Here is a 22,661-nt window from a genome sequence, read left to right as displayed (position 1 = left end):
CAAGTTACGAAAAGAGGACGTTTGTGACCTGTGAAGTGGCTGGAGGCCCTGTTCATAACTCCCATCGCTCATGAGGCCAGTATTGCTAAGTGTTAATAGAGGTGACAGCTATGTGGAATCAAATGGATGCTTGAATGTTTTTTTCTTAAGCCTGTAGACTGAGAGTTACAACAATTGAATGAATGGGTTCTGCTTATCTGATGCACCACAGATGTAAGGCTGAAATGTATTCCTTCTTTCCTGGGAACCCGAGGACTTCTGAAAGTACATAGCAGATTTTAAGAAGGGGACAGAAATTCATTGAACACAGTGCTAGAAAACATGGATTGCCTTGTTAACATGTGAGGAATGAAAGCATCTTGCCTGCATCCTTAAGACTACTTGTTCTTTATGTTGTCTGAAGCAGCATCACATAATTCCAGTTGAAACCACATAGGAACATCTGGAAAACTCCCCCTCCTAGTAGGCTGTGCAGCCAACTGTGCTACAAACGAGTCGGCAAATGCTGCAGGAAGTGAAATACTTTCATTATTGAAGATACTCTTAATTTTGCCGCCTGCGAACTATTATAAAAACATTTTATAATGTTATAATGGTGGGAAACCCTTTGGCCTGTCCCAGAATCCCCCTTGTATAGTGCTATGTGCCAGTTACTACAGATAGCATTATCTGTTTCTAGGTATGTTCATTTCCTTTATGATAGGCTTGTATAGTGTGAGCTTCAATTAAAATGCAACACCACAGAGGACTGCAGATTTTGTCCTTATACAAATGAGCAATGGGGCCAAAACTTGTTATAGCGCAAGTATGTGCACATAACTATTAGCATCTGTTTGGCTTTTTCAAAAAGAAATAACAGAGAGAGGTTGTTTTGCATCCAGGCAGCTTTGGAAGTTATTTCTGCTGTGTTAATGAACCTCTGGGACAACGGAAAGCTTAAAGGTATTTGACAATGGAGTGTCTGATAATGTGTGACTACTAGACACTGCCTTGTTACTTCCTATGAATTCTCCAGTTGTGTTGGTTCTTGAGTAAGCTTACTCTAGTAAATGGATACTTTTAATTTATTGGGCAACAGCAGTTTATCTTCCTGGGTTGACACATTTAGCTAGTTCGTTCCTGTGAGAAATCATCCCAGGAAAACTGCAGCCTTTCAAACCATGGTCTCCTCCGATAGCAGAAAATCTCTTTCCTCCTCCTTTTCACTGCAATGGGACAGAGAGTATGTAATATTCAGCATAGCTTGTTAGCAAGTGTGCAGTGTTCCAATATAGCTCCCACAGTGACATTCTAAAGAGTTGCAATACAGTACCATAAGCATCATTGAGCTGGCAGGAAAAATAATAGGGTGAGCCAAGAGCATTGTTTCAAGATGATCTTGGAGCATCAGTTTGCCTTGGTATGAACAAAATCTTCTTCCTTAAGATCTTGCTGTGGTGCCACTGTGGCCTCAGCAGGTATGCTCTCCCCAGCTATAAGTGGAATGCAATAGTGCTGCTGAGCTTACAGGAAAGTAAACACGGCGAGGCCACAGCTTATAAAGCATGGTTGTAAGGGACTTCGCAGCCTAGGTTTTAGGGGTTATTTTTATTTCTAAAAACTAAACAAGAAAGTAGCGGGGGGGTGGAGAGAGTAATACATATCCATATATATGTATTACTTTTTTTTTCAGTGAAGAGCCTGACTTTCTTTGACCTTTAATCATAAGGTTTACTAGGCAATGACCTATTTAAAACATCTGTTATGAAACATGTAGTTTCATGGGGCACTGAACTTTGTCCTAACGAAATTGAATCTCATTTTAACTGCAGTATTGTGTAACTCATGCACACACCTTTCAGTAGTGTTTGTGTGTCTGTGTGTTTTAAGCAGACTTGGCTTCCTTAAGCTGTAATTGGTAAACACCAAACTCAAATGACAACTCTGACTTGTGCTTTTATTTTAGAGTGCCGTTCATCCACTCATAAGGAACTTTCTAGGTGGTACAATATGGGCATATTTGCAGCAGGCATACCTTCCCTGAAGCTAGCTAGTGCTTCTGTTGTAAGACCACTGCATTTTTCCAGCCCTGAAATTGCAATTTTAGTACTTAGGAAATGCAGATACATTGCTTCATAACTTTCTTTCGAAGAAGGCTAGTGACTCAGGGTTGACTGGGTTGGCAACCCCTGTTTTAAAGTTTGCAGTTTTTGAAAACAATAAAAAGTAATTTTAAAAAACCCAGTATTTTAGACAACAGGATCCCCCCCCCCGCTTCCCTACAGATGGGTATCCAGGTCCCCCTCAATTATTTCTTAAAACTATTCTAAAGCAGGCTAGCTTTGTTTCATTTATTAGGAAGCATTTGTTATCTTAGTACTTATGAGAATTTCCCAGTAAGCCAATGAGTAAGCAAGAATTGGGGAATATTTGTGATTACTTATGAATGCTAATGGCAGGCACCTAGAAAACCTGTCCACCCCTGCAAATCACAATATACAAAGATGGCACGGTGTTCTATACAGGAAGATAGTTATTGATTTGTGTAGTTCTGGTGAAAGCAGGTATATTTGCCACACTTTGCAGGTGAAGTACAAGGTATGGTTAAATGAATGTTCCCTCCTATCTAGAAAAAGAAAGAGGGAAAGTCCTTAAAGAACTGAACTGGTTGTGTCTAAGCCACTGGACCCAATTCAAGATTTCAGTAGTACTAACATACAAAGCTAAAAACAGCATGGGGCCTGCGTACTTGACAGATCTTCTCCCACTGAGATCAGCTGGGGAGGCCTTGTTTGTGGTGCCGCCATTGGAGGTGGTTCATGCCTTAAATAATGCAGGACCTTACATCGAAAATGCAGTCACACACAGAGGGGCACAAAGAGGTTTCTTTGAAACACACAAAGCAGAGTGATGGGGGGGTTTACAATCTGTCATTAGTACTGTTATAGCCATTATTCAGTAAGGTCAAGCTTGTAAATAGCTGCTCACTTGGCTGCTTGTGGTAAAAAAAAAATAAAAAAAAAATAGCACCCAGGTGGCCAGATGGATAAGGGTTTGTAAAGTGGAGGAAGTGTGCAATGGACAACAGTGGTATGTGGGGGCAACTGGGCTAGTGTGTGCCGGTGACACATGTGCAGCCATATTTCAGGCAATGGCAGTGGATGCATTTGTAGGGAAATTTGCAAGTATCTTTCTCATCCTTATTTATTTGACTAGGAGGGTTTTAGTGTTGTCTAATCCTAAAGTGGCTTAATTTAAGTCTCGGGAGTTTGTGATTTCATCTCCCCATCCCCTCAAAAAATCCCAAGCTCATGAAAAGGGAAGAAGAGCATAGCACATGTTCATTTCTAACTTTTGGTGTGCCCTCCAGCTATCGTATCAAAGCGCATCTCCAGCTATCTATCCAGACAGAACCCAATAGGCTGTATGTTTGGAGTCGTTATGCATGATCTTCCTCTGTAAAAGAAAGTTTCGTGACTCATGTTTCAAGGCCCCCACCCACTGTGGTCAATAGAACTGACCTTTAGCCCATTGTGCCAGATGGTGGGGGCATGGGAAGTGTCTTCTATGTTGTGGCACTCATGAAGTGGAACTTCCTGACCCGGGAAAATCCATCTAGCTTTTTTATTGCCTTTTACCACCAGCTGAAAATCTACCTTTCGCCCAAATTTTGCTTCATCTCCTGTCTCTGGGGTGTGGCTTTTCAGGTGCAGAGGTAGGATGGAAGTTGGAAGCATAAATATTGTTGTCTAAGTGGCTCGGGGTATTGTATTGTTACAGCATAATGAGCAGTGAGGAAGAGATTCCTGTAAGGTCCTGCCATATTTACTCAGATGTAATGCACACTTTTTTCTTTTTCTTCTTTTTCTTCTTTTTTCTTTTTCTTTTTGCCAAATTACCTCACACAAATTAGGGTGTACATTAACATTCGAAGGTGCATTACATTCGAGTAAATACTTGAATTTACTGTGTCAATGAGAGTATAGTCCGCCATCCAGCGAGTTAAAATGGCTCTCAAGATGGCGTCAGTGGCAAGACTGAGCACACCGTCCTCCCCTAGCCCCCTTGAGCTCTCCTTTGCTATGAGCAGCTGGCCGCGACAGCTTGGGCAGCTGTTGTGTGACTTGAGTCCCCCGAGAGCGGGCGAGGGAGACTGGCTGGCAAGCAGCCACAGGCGGAGTTGCCCTCCCCACCTGCGTGTCGGGGGGGCGTGGCCACCATGGAGAAACTGGTGAAGGCCTTTTGAGTCCCTCCGCTCTTTCCAGCAGCAACTGGGCCCTGCTGTCGTGGCGGCGGCATCCACCTCAGACCATGAGCTGTGAAGGGAGGCTGGAGCGGTTGACAGGCGTGGAATGAAAGTGGCTGCAGGGTCAGTGCCAGGGGAGGTTCTCTGGTGGGAGTGGTGAAAGCTGAAGCGTGCATTACTTTTCAGTGTACTCTACTTATTTGAATGTTATGTGCACCTTTTTTTGTAAAATTACTTTGCAAAAATTAGGGTGCGCATTAGATTCGATGGCGCATTAGACTCGATTAAATGCAATATATCACGTTCATAGTTAGTTCATAGCTAGACTAGTTGCCTTACAAGGTCCCTTTCAACTCATGCGACGATCTGTTCACTAAAAGGACATTAAGGTTGGTTTTTGGTGGAGAACAGTGCATAACGGAGAGAAATTTTTGTACCTCCGTTTAAAAGTGGTAGTAAATACAGTGCTCTGACCTGGCGACCTTTTGGATCAGTATTTTTTCACATTGATAAGATCCTGCTCTTGCATTGTAGACAGAGCTGCACAGTTTTTCATGGGTAGCAGAAGGATATTTTGAGAGTCCTTCTATTAAAAGGTTCTAATATATAGTTGCAGGAATAACCTGCATTGCTGCTGTTACATCATGTGCTCTATTAGAATGTGCCAGTGGATGAAGTGATGTTATGACAACAAGAAACCAACATACAAGAGCTAGTCTGGCTTCTTTCTAGGTAACAAGCCTAGTACAAGGAATGGCATGGATGGCTTTTTAACCCATCCACTTATAGAGCAAAATTAATGAAATGGGACAGGATCAGAGCCATGTAGAATTGCTTGAAGTTGATCAGAGCCTTGTTTATTTTTTCATTGCCCATCTGTTGCATGTAGTGATTTAGTCCAGGAATATCAAATACGTGTGTGTGTGTGTGTGTGTGTGTGTGTGTGTGTGTGTTCCTTTATGACCCCCTTTACCCTTTACGCGGAGAATTTGTAGTGCTACAACACAATCCTGGGTCTGCATGAAATCAGGGTAGGGGAGCAAAAGTGAAGTCAGAGGTCTGAGTAAAGTTGTTGTATGATAAAAGTACTATGGATTATTGAGGGTTCTACATCCTTTATCTCCCTCGTGTTATGCAGCTGAGAAGTGGAAGAGGGAGAAGTTTGAGTACAGCAAGAAGGGAGGAACATTGAAATGGAGGAGATTGTAAGGGCACCCATGCCAGTAAAGGTTTGCAGGAAGTGGGAGTGGGGGGACAAAGTTGTCCCGTTTGAAGTGGCTTTGGGCTTGATATCGCTGTCCCACAGTATGTTGACTTACTGTGCTAGGGCCAATATGCCTGCCTCTTCATGTGGGCTTCTTTGCTTTCTTTGCACCCTCTGCTGGTCATATTTATTTGTGTGTTTTTTTCTCTTTGATCTGCAAAGCTTGTAGAATGGAACAGCAGCCAGTATTGCTAGCAGAGCCATTTCTTGAGCTTGGGGAAGCTCTTACAGAAGCTGGGTTTTAAGAAGCATGCTCTCCTCCTACATCACAGTGCTTATTGAACACCAGCAGAGTATGAGGCAGTGTGCAGTATATAGAAATAATGTGCTTGGTGTTTCCATACCAACTGTAGTAAACCTCCACAAAGATAAATGAAATACTTGGGGCCAGCCAGCTTACACAGAGATCTCTGAGCAGGAATATGCTTCTGGGTAGCAGTAGCAGCTACTGACTCTTCACCATTTTCTACCGCCAGCTGGAGAGCCCCATTACAGCCCTCTTGAACACCACCTCCAATATTGCTGGAACCTCACTCTCCCAGGCCTGCTTGACTTCAGCAGACTGGGCAAACATGGAAGTTTCTGTGACGTACTCCTCCTCTCTTATCTGCTGAAGAACCCAGGCACTGATGAGGACAGTGAACAGTTGAGAAGGCTGGAACGGATTCTGGAGCTAGTTATATCAATTGCTGCTTCTGCAGCCTCTCAAAGGCCTTTGTATATGCAGGGGCTTGTTCATAAGCTCCCTGTGTTAACTAAACCTTGGTCAAACTAAAATCCAGAAATTGCTGACTTTGGGTAGTGAGCTAGCTGCTTAGCTTTGTAAAATCCCTATTTTGTGTTAGTCGAAGTTATTTCATTTTTCTTGGCAGTTCACTTGAGAAGTATTGTCAGTGTCTCAAATGCAAGTCTTTTCCTCCAATTTCCTTTTGAAGCCTTTATTGTTACCAGTAGTAACTGTCGGAAATCTGAAACGCTGCATTTTCTTTTCCTTTGCAACTTTGCACTGGTTCTTTTTAGCAATAAAGCAAATGTAAAAAGTGCAAAAGCTGACATTGATCAGTTAGTGCCATGCTCCTGCTTAATCCTCTCTTCAGCTGGTATGTGTTGTGGCTGCAGGAAGAGTAGAGGTGCTGCAAGTCAAGTTCAAGGTGTTAGTAATAACGTATAATGCTCTAGACAGCTGAGGACCTTCTCCTGCAAGTTCCAGAGATGTTAGAAGCTCACTCTGCAGTAACTCAGAGCAGTGCTTTTAGTGTAGCTGCCCATGTTCTGTAGAATAGCATTCCTATCGAGATATAGCAGGCACCCACTATTTTTACTTTCCAGAAACAATTGAAGGCGTTTTTATTGCAACAGCCTTTCCCACTCTTTGCCATGATTTTCACAGAATCATACAATCATAGGGTTAGAAGGGATCCAAGGGTCATCTAGTCCAACCCCCCACAATGCAGAAATATCAGCTAAAGCATCATTTTGTACCGTTTCAGTTTTATTTTAAAAGGTTTTGTGGACGGTTTTGTGTCTTTAATTGTTTTTATCACACATCACTTTTAAGACGGTTACCGTATTTTTCACCCTATAGGACGCACCGGCCCCTAGGACGCACCTAGATTTGGGGGGGGGGAATAAAGGGGGGAATTATTTTTTCCCCCCCAGGCGCGGGGCTGGGGCGGGGGAAGCCTGAGCTTCCCCCGGCCCCAGAACGGGAGCCAGAGCGATAACGAAGCTGCGGGCAACTTCAGCATCGCTCTGGGGGCTTGCGGCTGGGGGAGGGGGAAGCCCTCCGCCAGCCTCCAAACCACGTCGGGAGACAGCAGGATGGCGTGCTGTGCCTCCCCGCTGTCCCCCGAGCTTGTGGGGCTGGCGGTGGGGCTCTCCTGAAGCCTGCATTTGCCCCATAGGATGCACACACATTTCCCCTTCATTTTTGGAGGGGAAAAAAGTGCATCCTATAGGGCGAAAAATACGGTATGTAGAAGGCAATTAATAAACGGATGATAATAATGTAAAGCCACAACTTTATAGAGGGCAGGGGCCAATCCAAACTGTGTGTTTAAATTAGTGTGGAAGTGGAGTGTGATCTCGGTGAAACATTCCCTGCTCAAACTACAATTAACGTTGCTCATTTCTCAGTTATTTGCTGATAGCCCACTAATCTAAAAGTTAGTATTGATTGTGGGTCCTGGTTTTGCTTTCTCAGTTAAGAAGTTCAAGCAGTGTGGACTTGGATTCTTTTTCCATCCCACGTGGAAAGTTAATAACCCTATTAAAAAGATAGTGTAAGTAGGGTGTAGTTCAGGTTAGTTATAAGGTAACATCAAGCAAAGTCAAGTTCTCATGGATCAAACATTTTGCTGTGAACCTCAAACTTGCAGCTCTCATTCTCAGTCAATTAAATGAATCATTCCCCAGTAGAGTGTACTGGTCAAAGTAAAACTGTTGCTACAGTGCATGGGATTTCCTAGGCTTCCTCCTTATTCCTTCCCTTTCTTTTCTTTGCCACTTGTGGGTAGAAAAGGCTCAAGGTAGAACATTGCAGCACTTTTCCCATGCCATGCATAATTTTATGAACTTCTACCATGTCACCTCTTACTCGCCTTTTCTCTAAAGTAGAAAGTCCCAAAGACGGCAAACTTTCTCCATAGGGGTCTTGTGTCATCTAGTCAGTCATTTCGGTTGCCCTTTTCTGAGCCTTTTCCATTTCTAATGAGTCAACCAGAACTGTGCACAGTATTCCAAATGTGATTGCCGTGTAGATTTATAAAATGGCACTATGATACCTGCAGTATAATTTTCAGTTCCTTTCCTAATGATCCCTATTATGGAATTTGTTTTTTTCACAGCTGGGTCAACAGCTTCATCAAACTATCTTCTTTAACCCCCAGGTCTCATTCTTGGTCCATCACCATAAATCTAGGCCCCATAAGTGTATATATGTAAAATGAAGAATTTTTGCCCCAATGTGCATCGCTTTCTTACATTGAATTGCATTTTTCATTTTATTGCCCATTCACTCAGTTTGGAGAAGTCCTCTTGGAGCTCTTCGCAGTCCTTTGGTTTTAATAACCCTGAACTATTTAGTATCATCAGCAAATATGTCACCTCACTGCTCACTTGTAGTAATAATAATAATAATAATAAAATATTTATTTATACATACATACATACATACATACATACATACATACCCCACCCATCTGACTGGATTTCTCCAGCCACTCTGGGTGGCTGCCAACTGAATATTAAAAACACAACAACATTAAACATTAAAAACTTCCCTACACAGGGCTGCCTTCAGATATCAAGTTAAAAAGCATAGGTCCCAATACCAATCCTCGGAAGACTCCACCATTTGGGGAAATGTCCATTTATTCCCACTCTTTGTTTCTGCAACTTAAACAATTTGTGATCCACAAGACCTCCCCTCTAAGCTTACTTAGGAGCTTTTCATGAGATACGACTAAAGCTTTTTGAAAGTTCAACTGCATGTTCAAGTAGGCACTTGGTAGTGTTAAAACAGATACAACACTAAAGGGAGGTTAAAGATCAGCAAAAGTATGTTTTCCCTGGGCCATCCGGAGAATGTAACAAATTCTAAATAGAGGACTGCTGTTGTTGCAGAGATAAAAAATTCAGTTCCTCAAATCCTTTGCTAAGTTGGTTATGGACAGTGAGATGTTCGAAACATCATGCAACTGTTCTGCGTTTTTCTTCAGTTCATTTCCAGAGATCTCTCTTGTATTTGGAACCTGAAAATCCAGTACATCCGTATTCACCAACTCAGATGGATTCCAAAACAAGTCAACACAAGTGATTCGTACTAAGCTCTTTAGAAATCTCTTAAGTAGTTTGACAGTTTCCAAAATACTTTTTCTGTAAGATCTCCCAAGGTCTCTCCTTTGTGTAATTCTCCCAAGTGATTGGTCAAGCCCAGTTATTTAATGTTCTGTTCTATATTTGGACAATGTATAACCCATAAATACTGAAAAGATTAGCTACTCATTAACTTTTGGTGAGCTCAAAATTATATTTGGTCCTGAGACAAAAGTTGGTTCTTTACTTCATTTGAACACATAACAAAAGTTTATCTGAATAAGGAGAAGAAAGAGCTAGTCAGGCTTAGCTCGCGCAATCGTGCAGAGTTACAGCATAATTCAAAACCTGAACCTGAATGAAAATTCTTTAGAATGTTAACATTGACATTTTAAAAGATTGAAAAGGTATATTCGATGCATTCTAAGAAATTGGACTTGTTGCATCAGCCTTTTACATGAGTCTGAAGTAGCTACCCAAATCTCAGCGTCAGAGAATGTTCTGTACATTCTGAAGATAACTGAAAATGCTCAGAAGACATTTTTCTGATTAAAATTTCTCTCACTTCTCTCTTTCTCCCCTACACACGCACGGCCACTTTGCAAGATTTTTAACAAATGGTTTGGGGGCAGGGAAATTGGGCAGATCATTCCACCAAATTTCTCCAGGGAGAGAGAAATTTTCCTTTGGGGGGCAGGGTAGGGTGCAAAATGGTGACCAGGCTCCTGTTGCCACTTGCAGCAACAGCAAAAAACTACAAATCCTTGCGGGGAGGAAGGGGGAGAAAGAAGCACTGTTAATGCTAATGATGAGCACACTCCCAAGAGACAGTTGGAAAATTTCTCTCTCCTTGGAGAAATTTGGTGGAATGATCTGCCCAATTTCCCTGCCCCCAAATAGGATGGAGAATGTTGAAAGGCCATTAATGAACAGTTCTAGGTTCTTACAATATTCTGTGACACTGAAGAGAATGAGGCATACTGTGATCATTTGGGGCTGAGCTCTGTCCGCCACTCTGAATGAGTGGCACTTCTGTGACATCTTCATTCCTGTGACCTCCAGCAACATTGCACTATCCCAACTACAGTCGTACCTTGGTTTTCAAACAGAATGCGTTCTGGAAGTCCGTTCAACTTCCGAAATTTTCAGAAACCAAGGCACAGCTTCCAATTGGCTGCAGGAGCGTCCTGCAGCCAATTGGAAGCTGCGCCGGACGTTCGGCTTCCGAGGCAACGTTTGCAAACCGGAACACCTACTTCCAGATTTGCAACATTTTGTTCTGAGTTGTTCATGAACTAAGCTGTTCGAAAACCAAGGCATGACTATATATATCAGTTTATACACAAGTCAAGTGCACCATTCTTCTGTATTATTTTTTAAAATGAAATTCTTCTATTGGGTTTCAATACAGCAAATTATTTGAATAAGGACAGAAAGGCTTTCCTTAAAGCAAATTATACCCATTCTTAGAGAAAAATTATTTCTGCGTCCTTTATAAAAATGTTAGCAACTACGCAAAGTAGTCTATACTTTACATAAGCATTCAGCGTACTGGGTGAAGCACACTTCTACATTGGCGGAAATATGAATGTTCATTCTTTGCTTTCTGAGACATTTGAATGTATTTTAATCCTTTTTGTAATGTGTAGCAGGCTCTGTGTGCTGAACCTAATTAAGTGAAGATTGAGGATATCCGTTAATGCAGCAGCATGTTTGTAGTCAGAAAGCTTCTTAGGACTTCTGCTGTTTTATTTGGTTGTTTGTTCAATAAGTAAAAGTGTGTTGCCTTTTTTGTTTGCCTCCGGGGGGCCTTGTCCCTGCTGACTTGCTGCTCCCTTTATGTTTGCTTCCAGGAGTTCTATGAACATACAAAAACACTTTGGCAAGATGAAGGTGTGAAAGCCTGCTACGAGAGATCTAATGAATATCAGTTGATCGATTGTGCACAGTAGTAAGTACAACTTCTCTTACAATTTTATTGCAATCTCTTGTAGAAGAAAAGGAAACGTTTCTTGTTTTTAATCATCCGTTTAAAGTATAAGCATAACTTCATTGTGAATTGATGGAGATGATTTGGAAAAAATATCAAAATCTGAGCTGGGACCTCTGTGGTGATGATGATGGTGATTGTGATGATGATGAAGAATAAAGCAGCTCAAGGAGCAAACACATCCACATTATTATTACTATTTTTAAAAAAAATTCTAAGACAGGTAAAAACATCTAAAACAATTAACTGTTAAGAAAATTATTTTATTCGGTGATCTCAGGGTTGCCAGGAACAGTAAACTTCAGGCAAATGTCACATAGTGGGCTTGATAAATAGCCTTCTTTCCCCTTCTGTCCTGTAACATTCTGTTTACTTATTTGGATACTGGTGTGTAGTGTGTCCTTGGAGAGAACACCAGCAATATTGCATGTGGAAAAGCTGAATTTGCAAATGGATTTATTTTGTCTTAGCCTGAAGAAGTTTAAAAAGTGTTCATTTTACGTTATCGGCCAGCTGCTGCAAAATATTTTTTTGAGATACTTCTTAGGCCATTCAGAGGTTTGCTGGCATGGAGCTCCTTCAATATTGGATAATATTTGCCCACAGTACCAAGTACAAGAAAGTGGTGCAGAAACTAGTTTCTAAAGGAACTTGTAGTCTTTGCAGGAAGGTTTTTTATTTCCTTTTTTACCTTTTTCTTTTATTTTTCTTGGAAACAAGAGGCATGGGACTAAGGGTGATCTTCTTGTGAGTTGGTTGTGGATCAGAATAGGACTACTTGCTGAATTGAAAATGTTTAAAGTAGAACATGCCTTCCATTCAAAGTTTATATAAAAAATTTCCCTGCTAGGGCAAAAATGTTTTTTATTTTCATGTTACATGGAGCTATACTTTCTGCTCACCATTGTCCTGTACAGTTTCAGTATTTAGTTACTTAGTTACTTCAGTATTTTAGTTACTCTGCTGGCATCATGAGAACCAGAAGCCTAAGGAAGCTTGCAGAAAAGGTGTTTCCTTGACCCCTCCTCCCTCTTCTGTGCAACTCCCCTGAAAAATCTGGAAGGTAGCTCAAAATTGGGCAGAGGCACTTTGTGCAAGCAGAACAGGTTCCCACTCCTTTGGCAGACCCCTGTGCCCCATGCTGTGCTGTCAAGGATGCTTTTTGGACTCTCTGGAGTAGTTTTTCGGGTCATGTGAAGGATTGTGTAAGGAAGGGAACTGGAAAGTCCTCATGCACGAGTTTTCTTCTTCGCACAGTTCTTAGAATCCAATGGCACTAGATGGTTATTGGCATTTTGATTGGTTTGGTTGGTTGGTTGGTTTTATTTCATAGGTATTAGTTAATTTATAATTGCCTTGGTGGTGTTCTTAGCATTTGTATGGGTTGCTGTAATTTGGCATATCTGTGTTTTAAATGCATTATACATTTTTATTTTATTTGTAAGTTGCCCAGAGTCTTAAAAAAAAAAGTGGTAAGAAATGTAATCTAAATCCAGTGTAATTTCATTTCATTTCAGTCTAATTGAAAAGGGTTAGTTTTAACTTGCAAAGTATTGTATATTTGGCTACACTAGGCTGGGAGAGACCGTAGTTCAGTGATAGAACCCTTGCTTGCATGCAGAAGGTCTCTAGTTCAGTCCTTCCAAATAAAAAGATGTGAGAGTGGGTGATATGAAAGGCCTCTGCTTGAGAGCCATCACCAGCCTGCGAGGAGAGCATTGGGTTAGATAAATAAGTAGCTTGACCTGGTATTAGACTGTTTCCCATGTTCCACATACACTACTTTGGTAGTTTTCTATTACAGATCTGTATTCCTGCAGGACATCCTTTGATACACAGATCCCTTTCCCAGAGCTCTTATTTGCTCCAGGGTTTTGAGAATGCTAGAAATGGCAGAAGTCCTTCCAAGCAGTGGAAAATATATGTGCTGTTTCTTAACTCTATACTCCAGCACAAAGTGAGAGAGGACTTCACTTTTCTCACAAGGCTTCTGCATGTTTCATAGGGCCCAAGCAGCAGGAGGGGTTGATGGCTGCTGCTAAAGGCCAGTGTTTGTGAGCCACTGCCGTTTTTTAAAGTATTTTGTTGTCACAATGGTAGAGAAAAAAATGGTTAGCAGTGCATAAAAAAAATCAGAGTTTCACTCTACAGTGGTACCTCTGGTTATGAACTTAATTCGTTCCGGAGGTCCGTTCTTAAGCTGAAACCATTCTTATCCTGAGGTGTGCTTTCACTAATGGGGCCTCCTGCTGCGCGCAAGCCTCTGGCGCACGATTTACGTTCATACCCTGGGGCAAAGTTTGCAACCAGGAGCAGCTACCTCCGGGTTAGCAGAGTTCGTAACCAGAAGTGTTCATAACCAGAGGTACCACTGTACTGTTGCAAATTGTGGCACTGGGAAATAATATGGAATGCTACTTGGCAGAAAAGAGTGCAGTTACTGCTGCTTGACTCTGAGCTTTTGTTTTGAGGTTCATCCTCTGGTCTTGGGTATTCCAGATCTTGCTGCACTGGAAAGTGTGCTTGTGTCTATATGCTTGCAGGGGCATGGCTACAAGCTAGAGAGTTTGTTCAGGTGATGGTTCTTGTGTGTTGTGAGCGCCACCTGCCATCTTCAGGTGTTTTGTTTTTTCAAAAGACTCTGGAGCGTCTCTACCAGTCATTTGATAATGTTGGGCTACATTGCCAAATAGTCTGACTCAAGCAGCTTCTTAGGGACCTAGGTCACAAATATGGCTGACATGCTGCATGTTTGAGGAGGTCAATTAGATCCTCTTGTTCTTCCCATCCTGGCAGAAGATGGGGTTTATTCAGGAGCAGACAGAGGTGTCGAGAAGTAACGGTAGGTTGCCTTTCCAAGCCAATCCATTATAAAAGTAGAGCTCCTGCATACACTGATGAATGAATACCAAGCAGCTGTTGCTGTACAGGGATAACCTGATCTTTGCATTCCCTGCTCTTGGCAGTGGAGTTTTTGTTGCTCTCATTTGCACTCCTTTGGCCTGCCAAGATGACAGACCTAGTCCCTGACCCACCATGACCTGTCATAACCCTTGTTCTTTCAGAGACTTTAAAAAGTGCATTAGACCTTGAGCCTCTGCATAAATAAGATGGGGAGTTGGGATTCACTTCCACCTCATCTTTCGATGTGCCTGGTAGCATGCACCTAGATTATCTTGGGAATGTGGCCAGATGATAATTGTGTGTTCGGATTCTAAAATAATAGACCCGAGTTCCACAGGAGAACTTGAAGTCCTTTGCATGTTTAACTTACAACCAAATCTGTAGTTATAGTGTTGATGTCGTGAGATCAATGTAATGCTTCAATCATAAATTCTAGCAAAGTATGTTGGAATACACATGCCTGTTCTTTTTCTTCTTTGGCCATCACTCACATAGCACAGGGTTGTAGGTGTGATTATTCCAAAGTGCTTTGCTTGAATTCCTGAGTAAGTCACTGCATTGATCCCACAGCAAAGTCAGTAATAATCATGTCCTCAGATGATTTTGATAGCATTTTACACGGAGATAAAATAACAAAGTGTTATATCTAAGAAGCTGGCTAATGAGCACACTCAAAGTCTATGTAAGTGAAAAGAAGAACAATTTGATTAGTCAATAAATCATTGAGTCTAAATAGTTGAAAAAATGTGTTCTTTCTGACATAAGTATCTGAATATCCATTATGACTTCTCTTTCCCGCACCTCTCACTGTATGTAAGTGTGAAGAGTTGTAACTCCTCCATAACCTATTGTAGTGAGCTAGAGTATTGGGAACGGGTACCTGATTTCACATGTAGCCAAGAACCATAACTTTGACCATACCTTAGTCACGTGACTGCATTGTCCTAAACATGTTTAACACTTTAGGAGGTATTCCGCATGGCAATTTGCTGGCACTCTTCTCTCAGCAATGCACACACAAAGAGAGGCGAAAATAACTTTTTTTTAACCTTTGACTTTTTGAAATCCCTTTTTTTCAAGCAGAGGTAGAATTCCAAGACTTACAGTCTCAGTCTAATTTTAATTAAAGCCCTCACTTTGCCATAATGTACACTTTTAAATCTGCTACTGTGCAGAATAACCCTTGTTCATTTTTGGAAGCTGAGCTGACGGCTTGCATTCAGCTTTCCTGTGTTTCCTGCTAACTCATGCAGAAGTGTGCAGCTTGGAGGGAGGGGGAAATGGGTGATTTTCCTTCCCCTTAACTGGCTTACCAAACTGGTTACTTTCACTTTGGCTTTTAGAAGATGTGTGATCTTGACTGGGGAGGGAGATTCATCGGCACAGCTGTCTAGGAGGGCTCTGGGAGTAGGGCGGGAAGCCACAGCACTACTTGTCTTTTAAATATCCTTTTAGGGAAGCATAAAGAAGAAGACTCTTTTTAGAAGTCGCATTTGGAGCTTTTAATGTTATTGGCACTACCCAAAATGGGAATAATGCACTTCTTTATATAAGTTGTAACATTATCCATAACCGGTCTAAAGTGGCATAAAACTGGTTTTGTATTCTCTGGGGAGCCATCCATATAAAAGGGAACTGAGATTGAGGCCTCATATAAAAGGAGGGGAGATAAAGGGAATGCCTACTTCTGCTGACAACATGTCCTAATGTAATAGACTTATTAAAATGTGTCATTAGAGTAGCATCAAACTTTTGTGATTGTAGTGGTGCAGGCTTGGGTTTAGGGGTATGCAGAGGACCAAACACATGACAGTTCAATAACAGAGTCCTGTGGTGTCCAAGCGTAATGCTGAAATGTGCATATCCTGACCTTTCGAGACTGTGAGACCTGGCAAAGGATCCCCATTCTCAAACCTCAAGAACACAACAAAACACTTAATCACTGAAAGCTAGTGTTTTATTCTGATGGTGTTCCATGGCTGATTTAGTTCATGTCCCTGTGTCTCTCAAATGTGTTTGAATTAACACATTCAAAAACTAGTTTCTTCCCTGTGCAATAAGACAGCTCTCCTTTTTGGGGGGGGCTGCATTGCGGGAGGAGTTCCGGGACCTCACAGTGACCCGGTAGTAGGCGGAGGAATGCAACCCACGTCATTAGGACACCCAGTCGCGTTACGCCCCCCGGCTGACCAATCGGGTTAGCCGGGGGGCGTGGCCACTTGCCCTTTAAACCACAGCGCGGGCAGCCTCCATTCGTTTCCTTCAGTAGATCTCCCAGCCCACTCACCCTATTTCTTTCATTCCTTGACTAATGTCGGTCACCTGGTTGTTGGGGCTGGGTAGGAATTTTTCCACTTGGCAAATTGGCACCAGCCATTTGGTTTTCACCTACCTAGTAGCAATCGTCACAACTTTGTAAAGTTAGGCATTGGATAAACCTTGTTATGGGAGGGGAGGTTGTTGCCTGCACCTGCCCCTCCACACTAAGGGATCCGGGGGTGTGGTTCCTGTCCGAAGCCTGGGCGTGGGGTGGGGCCATGCCACGACCCCATGGGTGACCCTGGGGGAGCTCTTAATTGATGTGTATCATAGGGCTCCCCCTATCGGTGGTTGACCCTTTCGAGACTTCCTGCAGACAGGCAGGAGTCAGGATATAGTCTTGCTTCACCCAATTGCCTAGGCCAAACGGCTCACATCTGTAACCAATAAAGTTGTGGCCTAATTTATCCCATTAACCCAACATATTCATGTCTGTGTGTTTATTTCTGTGGGAACTGCGGGGCCCGGGGCCTCGCCACGCAAGATTTCTCATCATTTTCCTGGTGATTCTACTTGTTGCCCTCGTTGTTTTTAGTGCAAAGGTTTTCTATGCATGTCTCCCAGTTAACATTTCCTGCATTTCAACCTGGGTGGAAAAGGAAATAAGGCAAGGGAAGCCATTCGCAAGCTGTTTCACACCCCTCCGACTTCAGGAAGGGCTGGAAGTAGTGTGTGAGAGCTTATTCTCATGCTGTTTCCTGCAAGAATGCCTCAATGTGTTGTTGGGTTTTTTTGCTTTCTGCAGTTTCAAGGGAGGAGCTGGTGGCTCAGGAGGCTGGTGGTGTTGGTATAGCAAACTGTACTGCTTGCCTTTTATTGCCAGCAGTCACAGTGGTAACCCAAGAAGTGGCTGAGCAGACACGGAACAACTCTCAATCAAGACTTTGCAGAATCCTTTTTTTACACGGTAGCAGAAGCATTGGTAGGAGGGCGGGAGACAGAGGGGAGTGCATATGTAGCAGCAGCAGCAGCCGATGAAAAGCTAGATGGCAAAAGCAAATTGGGATTCTTTCAGTTTTCTGTTCAAATATTTTGTGTTTATGCATCTGTGAGTATGTGTGTGGCTCTAGGTGTGTATGAGTTTGTGGACCACAAACATCTAATCATCTGCTTGCACAGTCCTTTGTGTGAAACTCAGCAGTGCATTTAGAAAACTTGCAGTCAAGTTCTTTGCACAATAGATAGTTTTAACTAAACTTTAGGAAACTATCCTAAACTTAATTTAGGGCCTTGGCACTACAACCAAGTACAATAGCACCTCAGCTTACGTTACCGTCAGGTAACATAAACTTCAGGTTGCAAAAGCAGCAAATCCGGAAGTGTTTCGCCGCACTGGCAGGTGCAGAAGTGGTCCCTCCGGTTACTGAAACCTTGGGATCTGACCAGAGCTCCGGAACAGATCCCGTCCACAACCGGAGATACCACTGTACATGTGTATTAACCACTTTTAACTGTCACCATATCTTGAGTGAAGAGCTATACAACCTCTGGACGTCTTAAGTTATAATTCTACAAACAAAACATTTTGATTCCTTCTTGTAAAGCTTAACCACATTCATCCTTTTTATATTTCAGCTGAGATTTAACATGCTAAGTCTTTGATTTTATGTTCAAACTTGTGCTTGAAACAGAACCTGATGGTAAGATTACTTTGCTGTTTAAATGTTTGTTAGGGTGTAAATATTTAGATTCTGCCTTTTACCTTGCATTCCTAGTTACTATGTTCAGCTATGAGCATTTATGTTGGAATTTGTTGATCATATATGCACATTGGTGTACTGGGCTGAATTTAAATCCTTTATCTCCAAGGTACTAGAGTTTCCTTAAAACGGCAGTCACTTGGCATGTGTAAAGTAAATAGTTGGAATATTGTGCATAAAATGGCCACAAGTACACTCCTGACATTCAAGTTAAACAAAATGCGATTGAACTAATTCATCTGCTCCCTCTGTGAAGTCATTTATTCAGATCATTGATAAACATGAAATTAGCCCAAGTTGTAGGTTAAAAGAGTCCTAGGCAGTTGGGCTTTTTTCACCTTCACTTTGCCCCATGCTATCATAAATATATTAACAAAGTCATGCCCTCTCCCCAGGAAACTCTTAAGAACTGTAGCTCTATAAAGAGGCTTGTGGACTTCATGTAAGTGACTGAGGCCTCAGATATCTGAAAGACCACCTTCTTCCCTACATACCTGAGCAGATGGGGTCCTGTTGGTAGTTCCACTTCCTTCAGAAGTTCCATCATATACAGATGGTATCATACACCTGTGTAATTATACATCTGCATTGCTTTAGTGAGAATTTACCAGCTACTTGTTAGAGAAGATGTAAGGCATGGGAAGAATATCGGTGGTGGCAATGCCCAGTTGTGTAAGACTTTTGGGCAAAAGATTTTCAATTGTCTCTTCCATTGAGCAAAGGATTATTCCTCCAGACCCACTCCTTCCAGAAATAATTTAGAAATTAAGCCACATCTGAAACCTAGCTTTCAATAAGAAAAGCCTTTCTTCACGTGTGTATTGAAACAAATAGTGTTAAAATGTCTAAATAACACATCTAGAAAAAAGGCACATTTCTTAAAAATCTTACAAATAAAAATATGTGATTTGACATTGGCCTTCTTACCAGAGCACTGAAAAGCAAATTAATGTATTTCTTTTTAAGTGGTGTGTGTGTTAAGGGGAGGCTGGGAAATTATAGGTGGTATAGTTTATTCGAACGCTGGTTAGCAAACCAGGATATGACCCTCAAGCTCACATCCTCTGTCTGCTCATGGACAACAATTTACTGTTTTCTTTCCTAGTTTGAAGCAAACTATAGATTGTCAGTTCACACAAACCAGCATTTACCAGCATTTATGTTTTGCATTTACCCCATAAATCTGGTTCAAAACTGGATTTTTAGCCTTAGATTACAGAGCAAATACAAACAATACAGTGCAAACCTTCATTCATTCAAAAATACTTACATATTCCAATTTCAGAAAAATATTAAATTAGTTTATAACAAATATATACACAATAAAAACTATAAACACAGATCACTGGCTGTTGCAGCAGAATATATTTTTTTCTTGATTGTCTACATAAGCCTGGAGGCATGATAAAGTTTTCAGCAAACACTTTAAAGTTGATACTCAAGGCACTTGCTGAATCTCTATTGGAAGAGCATTCCACAGGACTAGGCCTGTGACACTGAAGTTTCCATTTCTTCTTGATACCAGATTATACTTATTTATATGAACTATATATATTATAAACTATATATTTATATAAACTATGGTTTGCCTCAAACTGTGAGGAATTGCCACCTCCAAGCGGGAGTATACTAGTCAAAGTAGCATTTAGCACTGGATTATGGTTTGATATTTTACCTGAATACCTGTTATATTTGGACTTGCAAAACATCCCTCATTAGAGGCTGCTAAATTTCTAAGCACAGTAGTGAAAGGCAGGAGGGACAAGTTGCCTAGGGAACAGACAAAGGCATTTCCTCATCCTTGTCCATTCAGAGGGAGGGCAATATGAGGGCTTTCTCCACCCTCAGTGATGTTGTTGTGTAGCCAAACCTGTTTCGCTATTTGCACAAATGTATTGTGATTGGCTGGAATTGCAACGTGGAACCAAAGGGGGCCTGGAGCAGTTCATGCAAACAACATAATAGAAAAATACTTGGAGTTTTGGGGGACATTTGAACCTCCTCTCCCACCCACCTTGACTTCACATAGTGCCATCAGTATTAGAAAAATGGTTTTCTAAAATAGAATGTGTTTTTTTAAAAAATTGTTTTCAAAGGCAGCAAATAACATAGTAAATATGACAACACTATTTTTAGAAATCTGCCGCTTACTCGGCACGGATTCTGAATACTTTGTAATAAAGCCTAGTCTGGTGCTGGGGTTTGCTATTTCTGATGCATGATGTTAGCAGGCTTTGCAGGCTGTTGTTAGCTTCTTGTCATTACGTTGTGCAGGAAAGAGGCCTTGAACAGAAAAAGGAAAGGTATTAGAATAACACAGGCAACTTCCCAAAATACATTTGTAAAATACCTGGTTAAAACACAGAAATGGAAGGGTTCCATATTTGTAAAGGTGGCATGTAGTGGAGAATGCTTTCTTCTCACAAAAGCCCTTGGCCCAGTAGTGGTTAGCAGTCTCATGCAATAGACACAGATGTGCTTCTGGTGCTTGCGAGATAAAACTTCCCCAGATCTTGGGCAAAGTTTTGTTCTATAAGGAAACCACCAGGCAAGAGTTTTCTTAAATCTACATTTCGATTGTAGGGCTAATACAGTTCACTTCCAGTGCCGTTCATGAACAGTAACAATAAAGATTTGTTCTGATTTTGGTGCAAGTATTATTTGTATACGAATGTGGGATGTTCAGATCTTTAGAAGAGTCTGTAGGAAGCAGGGGATAGACAAGTAAATTGTAATACTGACCAAAACCAAGAAAACCCTAATACTCATTAACATACTCTAAAAATGATGTTTTCTGTTTAAAAAGCAAACAATTAGTAGAAAGGGAAAATTATTTATTTATGTCTTTATTTATTTTTAAAATGATGCTCTTTCGTCAATGTTCATCACTTTAAAAAATTGCCTAGCCATAGTTTGATAATTTGGAATGTCCCTCAAACTCCTTAGCCCCCTCCCATTTCCAGTCAGCAATTGCTGTGGTTTCCCTTGAAGTCTAAAACTGCTTAACCAATTACCAGAGAGTAGACCTGGAGTCTGAGCTTGATTTTTAGTCTCTCTCTCTCTTCAGAGTGGTGGTCAGTGGTCACTAAGATTACACCAGACCCGACATCATGCTAAACCATAGTTATAACCTGAAAATGAGGAGGGGATGTACATGTTTGGTCTGAATTCACAAGATATCTGATTTGGGTCCATTGCTCTCTAGGAAGCAATTTTCTGTGGCAATTGTTTCAAGTATATGGTTAGAATACAGTCACTGGCATAGATTTAAGAAATTCCAGTCAGCGAGAAATTGAAAATAATTATGGGTAAACTTGGAAGAGGAAAATTCCAGGAATACGTGACTTTGCTGAACTTGATCCCCCTTGTGGGGAATCTAAAAGTGTGTCAGCAGTACAGAGGTAAAGTACTCAAACCTCAGTCACCTTCCATGAAATACCAAATACAAATTAGCCTTGTTCGTGAGACTCTAGCAAGTTCTGTAACATACAAAGTTAATCAAATGTATGTATTTCGACTGACTTATGTAAATTTAAAGGAATAGCCAGTGTTAAGCAATTTGTACGCAGATAAATTGCTACCTGAAATCATAACAGCTGACATTTAAGAATTTGCATTTTTAATTGGGTTTTCAATTACACTATAAGTTGCTAGGGACTTGGAACAACCAATCTTCTCCCTACACTTTCCTCCTCCCCCTGCAAATTTTGCTGAATTGCCCTGAAAACCAGTAAGAATGAGTCCTTGAAAGAGCACCCCCCCCCCCCCGCTTTTTTTTTAGTTTATGAAATAATATGTCTGGATATCTAGGGAACCCCCTGTTTATTCAGGAGCCCCTACCTTGTCTGTGGATGGCCCATTTTACACTCCCCCATCTGATAGATGCTGTGCCACTAAGTTGAGTATCAGTAGATACGACTATACAAGTAAGCAACAACAAAACCATCATGCTAACCACAACGATGAGATGTCATTACTTATTCATATCACTGTATCTCTTCTAGAACCTACTAAACATATTATGTCTTTGTTTAGTTTTTGAGCAGTTACATAATATTTTGTACAAGCGACTCTCAACTTCCCTGGGTAACATTCTGGGGACAGCACCTAAAGCCAAAATCGTGTATAATAATAAACACCCTGGGTTCAGTGGGTTGCCAAAGTCTTTTTTCCCGAATGCCCGCACTCTTTCTATTTATTTATTTTTTAAATGCCAAGCACATAAAACTGAATGTGCACAAGTTAGATGCGCATGGGTTGTGAATTTCCTCATGTCCCTGTTATGCCATGAGGGTTTGCCATTGAAGGGCCAGAAGTATTGCTTAGTTCAAATAGTTCTGTGTACAAGGTACATCATATGCCTTCCCCAACCTAGTGCCCTCCAGAAGTTTTGTACTATAACTCACATCATCCCTGACAATTGGCCATGCTGGTTTTGGCTCA

At 41.4% G+C, this 22,661-nt stretch overlaps 1 protein-coding gene across 6 annotated transcripts in view; it reads left to right on the top strand.

Moving 5' to 3' along the window:
- GNAS (GNAS complex locus) overlaps positions 1-22,661 on the top strand; it is a 165,495-nt gene that overhangs the window by 116,449 nt on the left and 26,385 nt on the right. For all 6 annotated transcript variants that reach the window (XM_081867938.1, XM_081867939.1, XM_081867941.1 and 3 more), the window contains exon 5: positions 11,159-11,256. In XM_081867938.1, the coding sequence (XP_081724064.1) occupies positions 11,159-11,256 (98 nt within the window). The remainder of the gene's footprint in view (positions 1-11,158; positions 11,257-22,661) is intronic.

Source organism: Podarcis erhardii, assembly GCF_964252035.2.
Source record: "Podarcis erhardii genome assembly, chromosome: 6".
NCBI lineage: Eukaryota > Metazoa > Chordata > Lepidosauria > Squamata > Lacertidae > Podarcis > Podarcis erhardii.
Note: the sequence above shows the minus strand (reverse complement) of the source record. Positions and strands in the feature narration are given on the sequence as shown.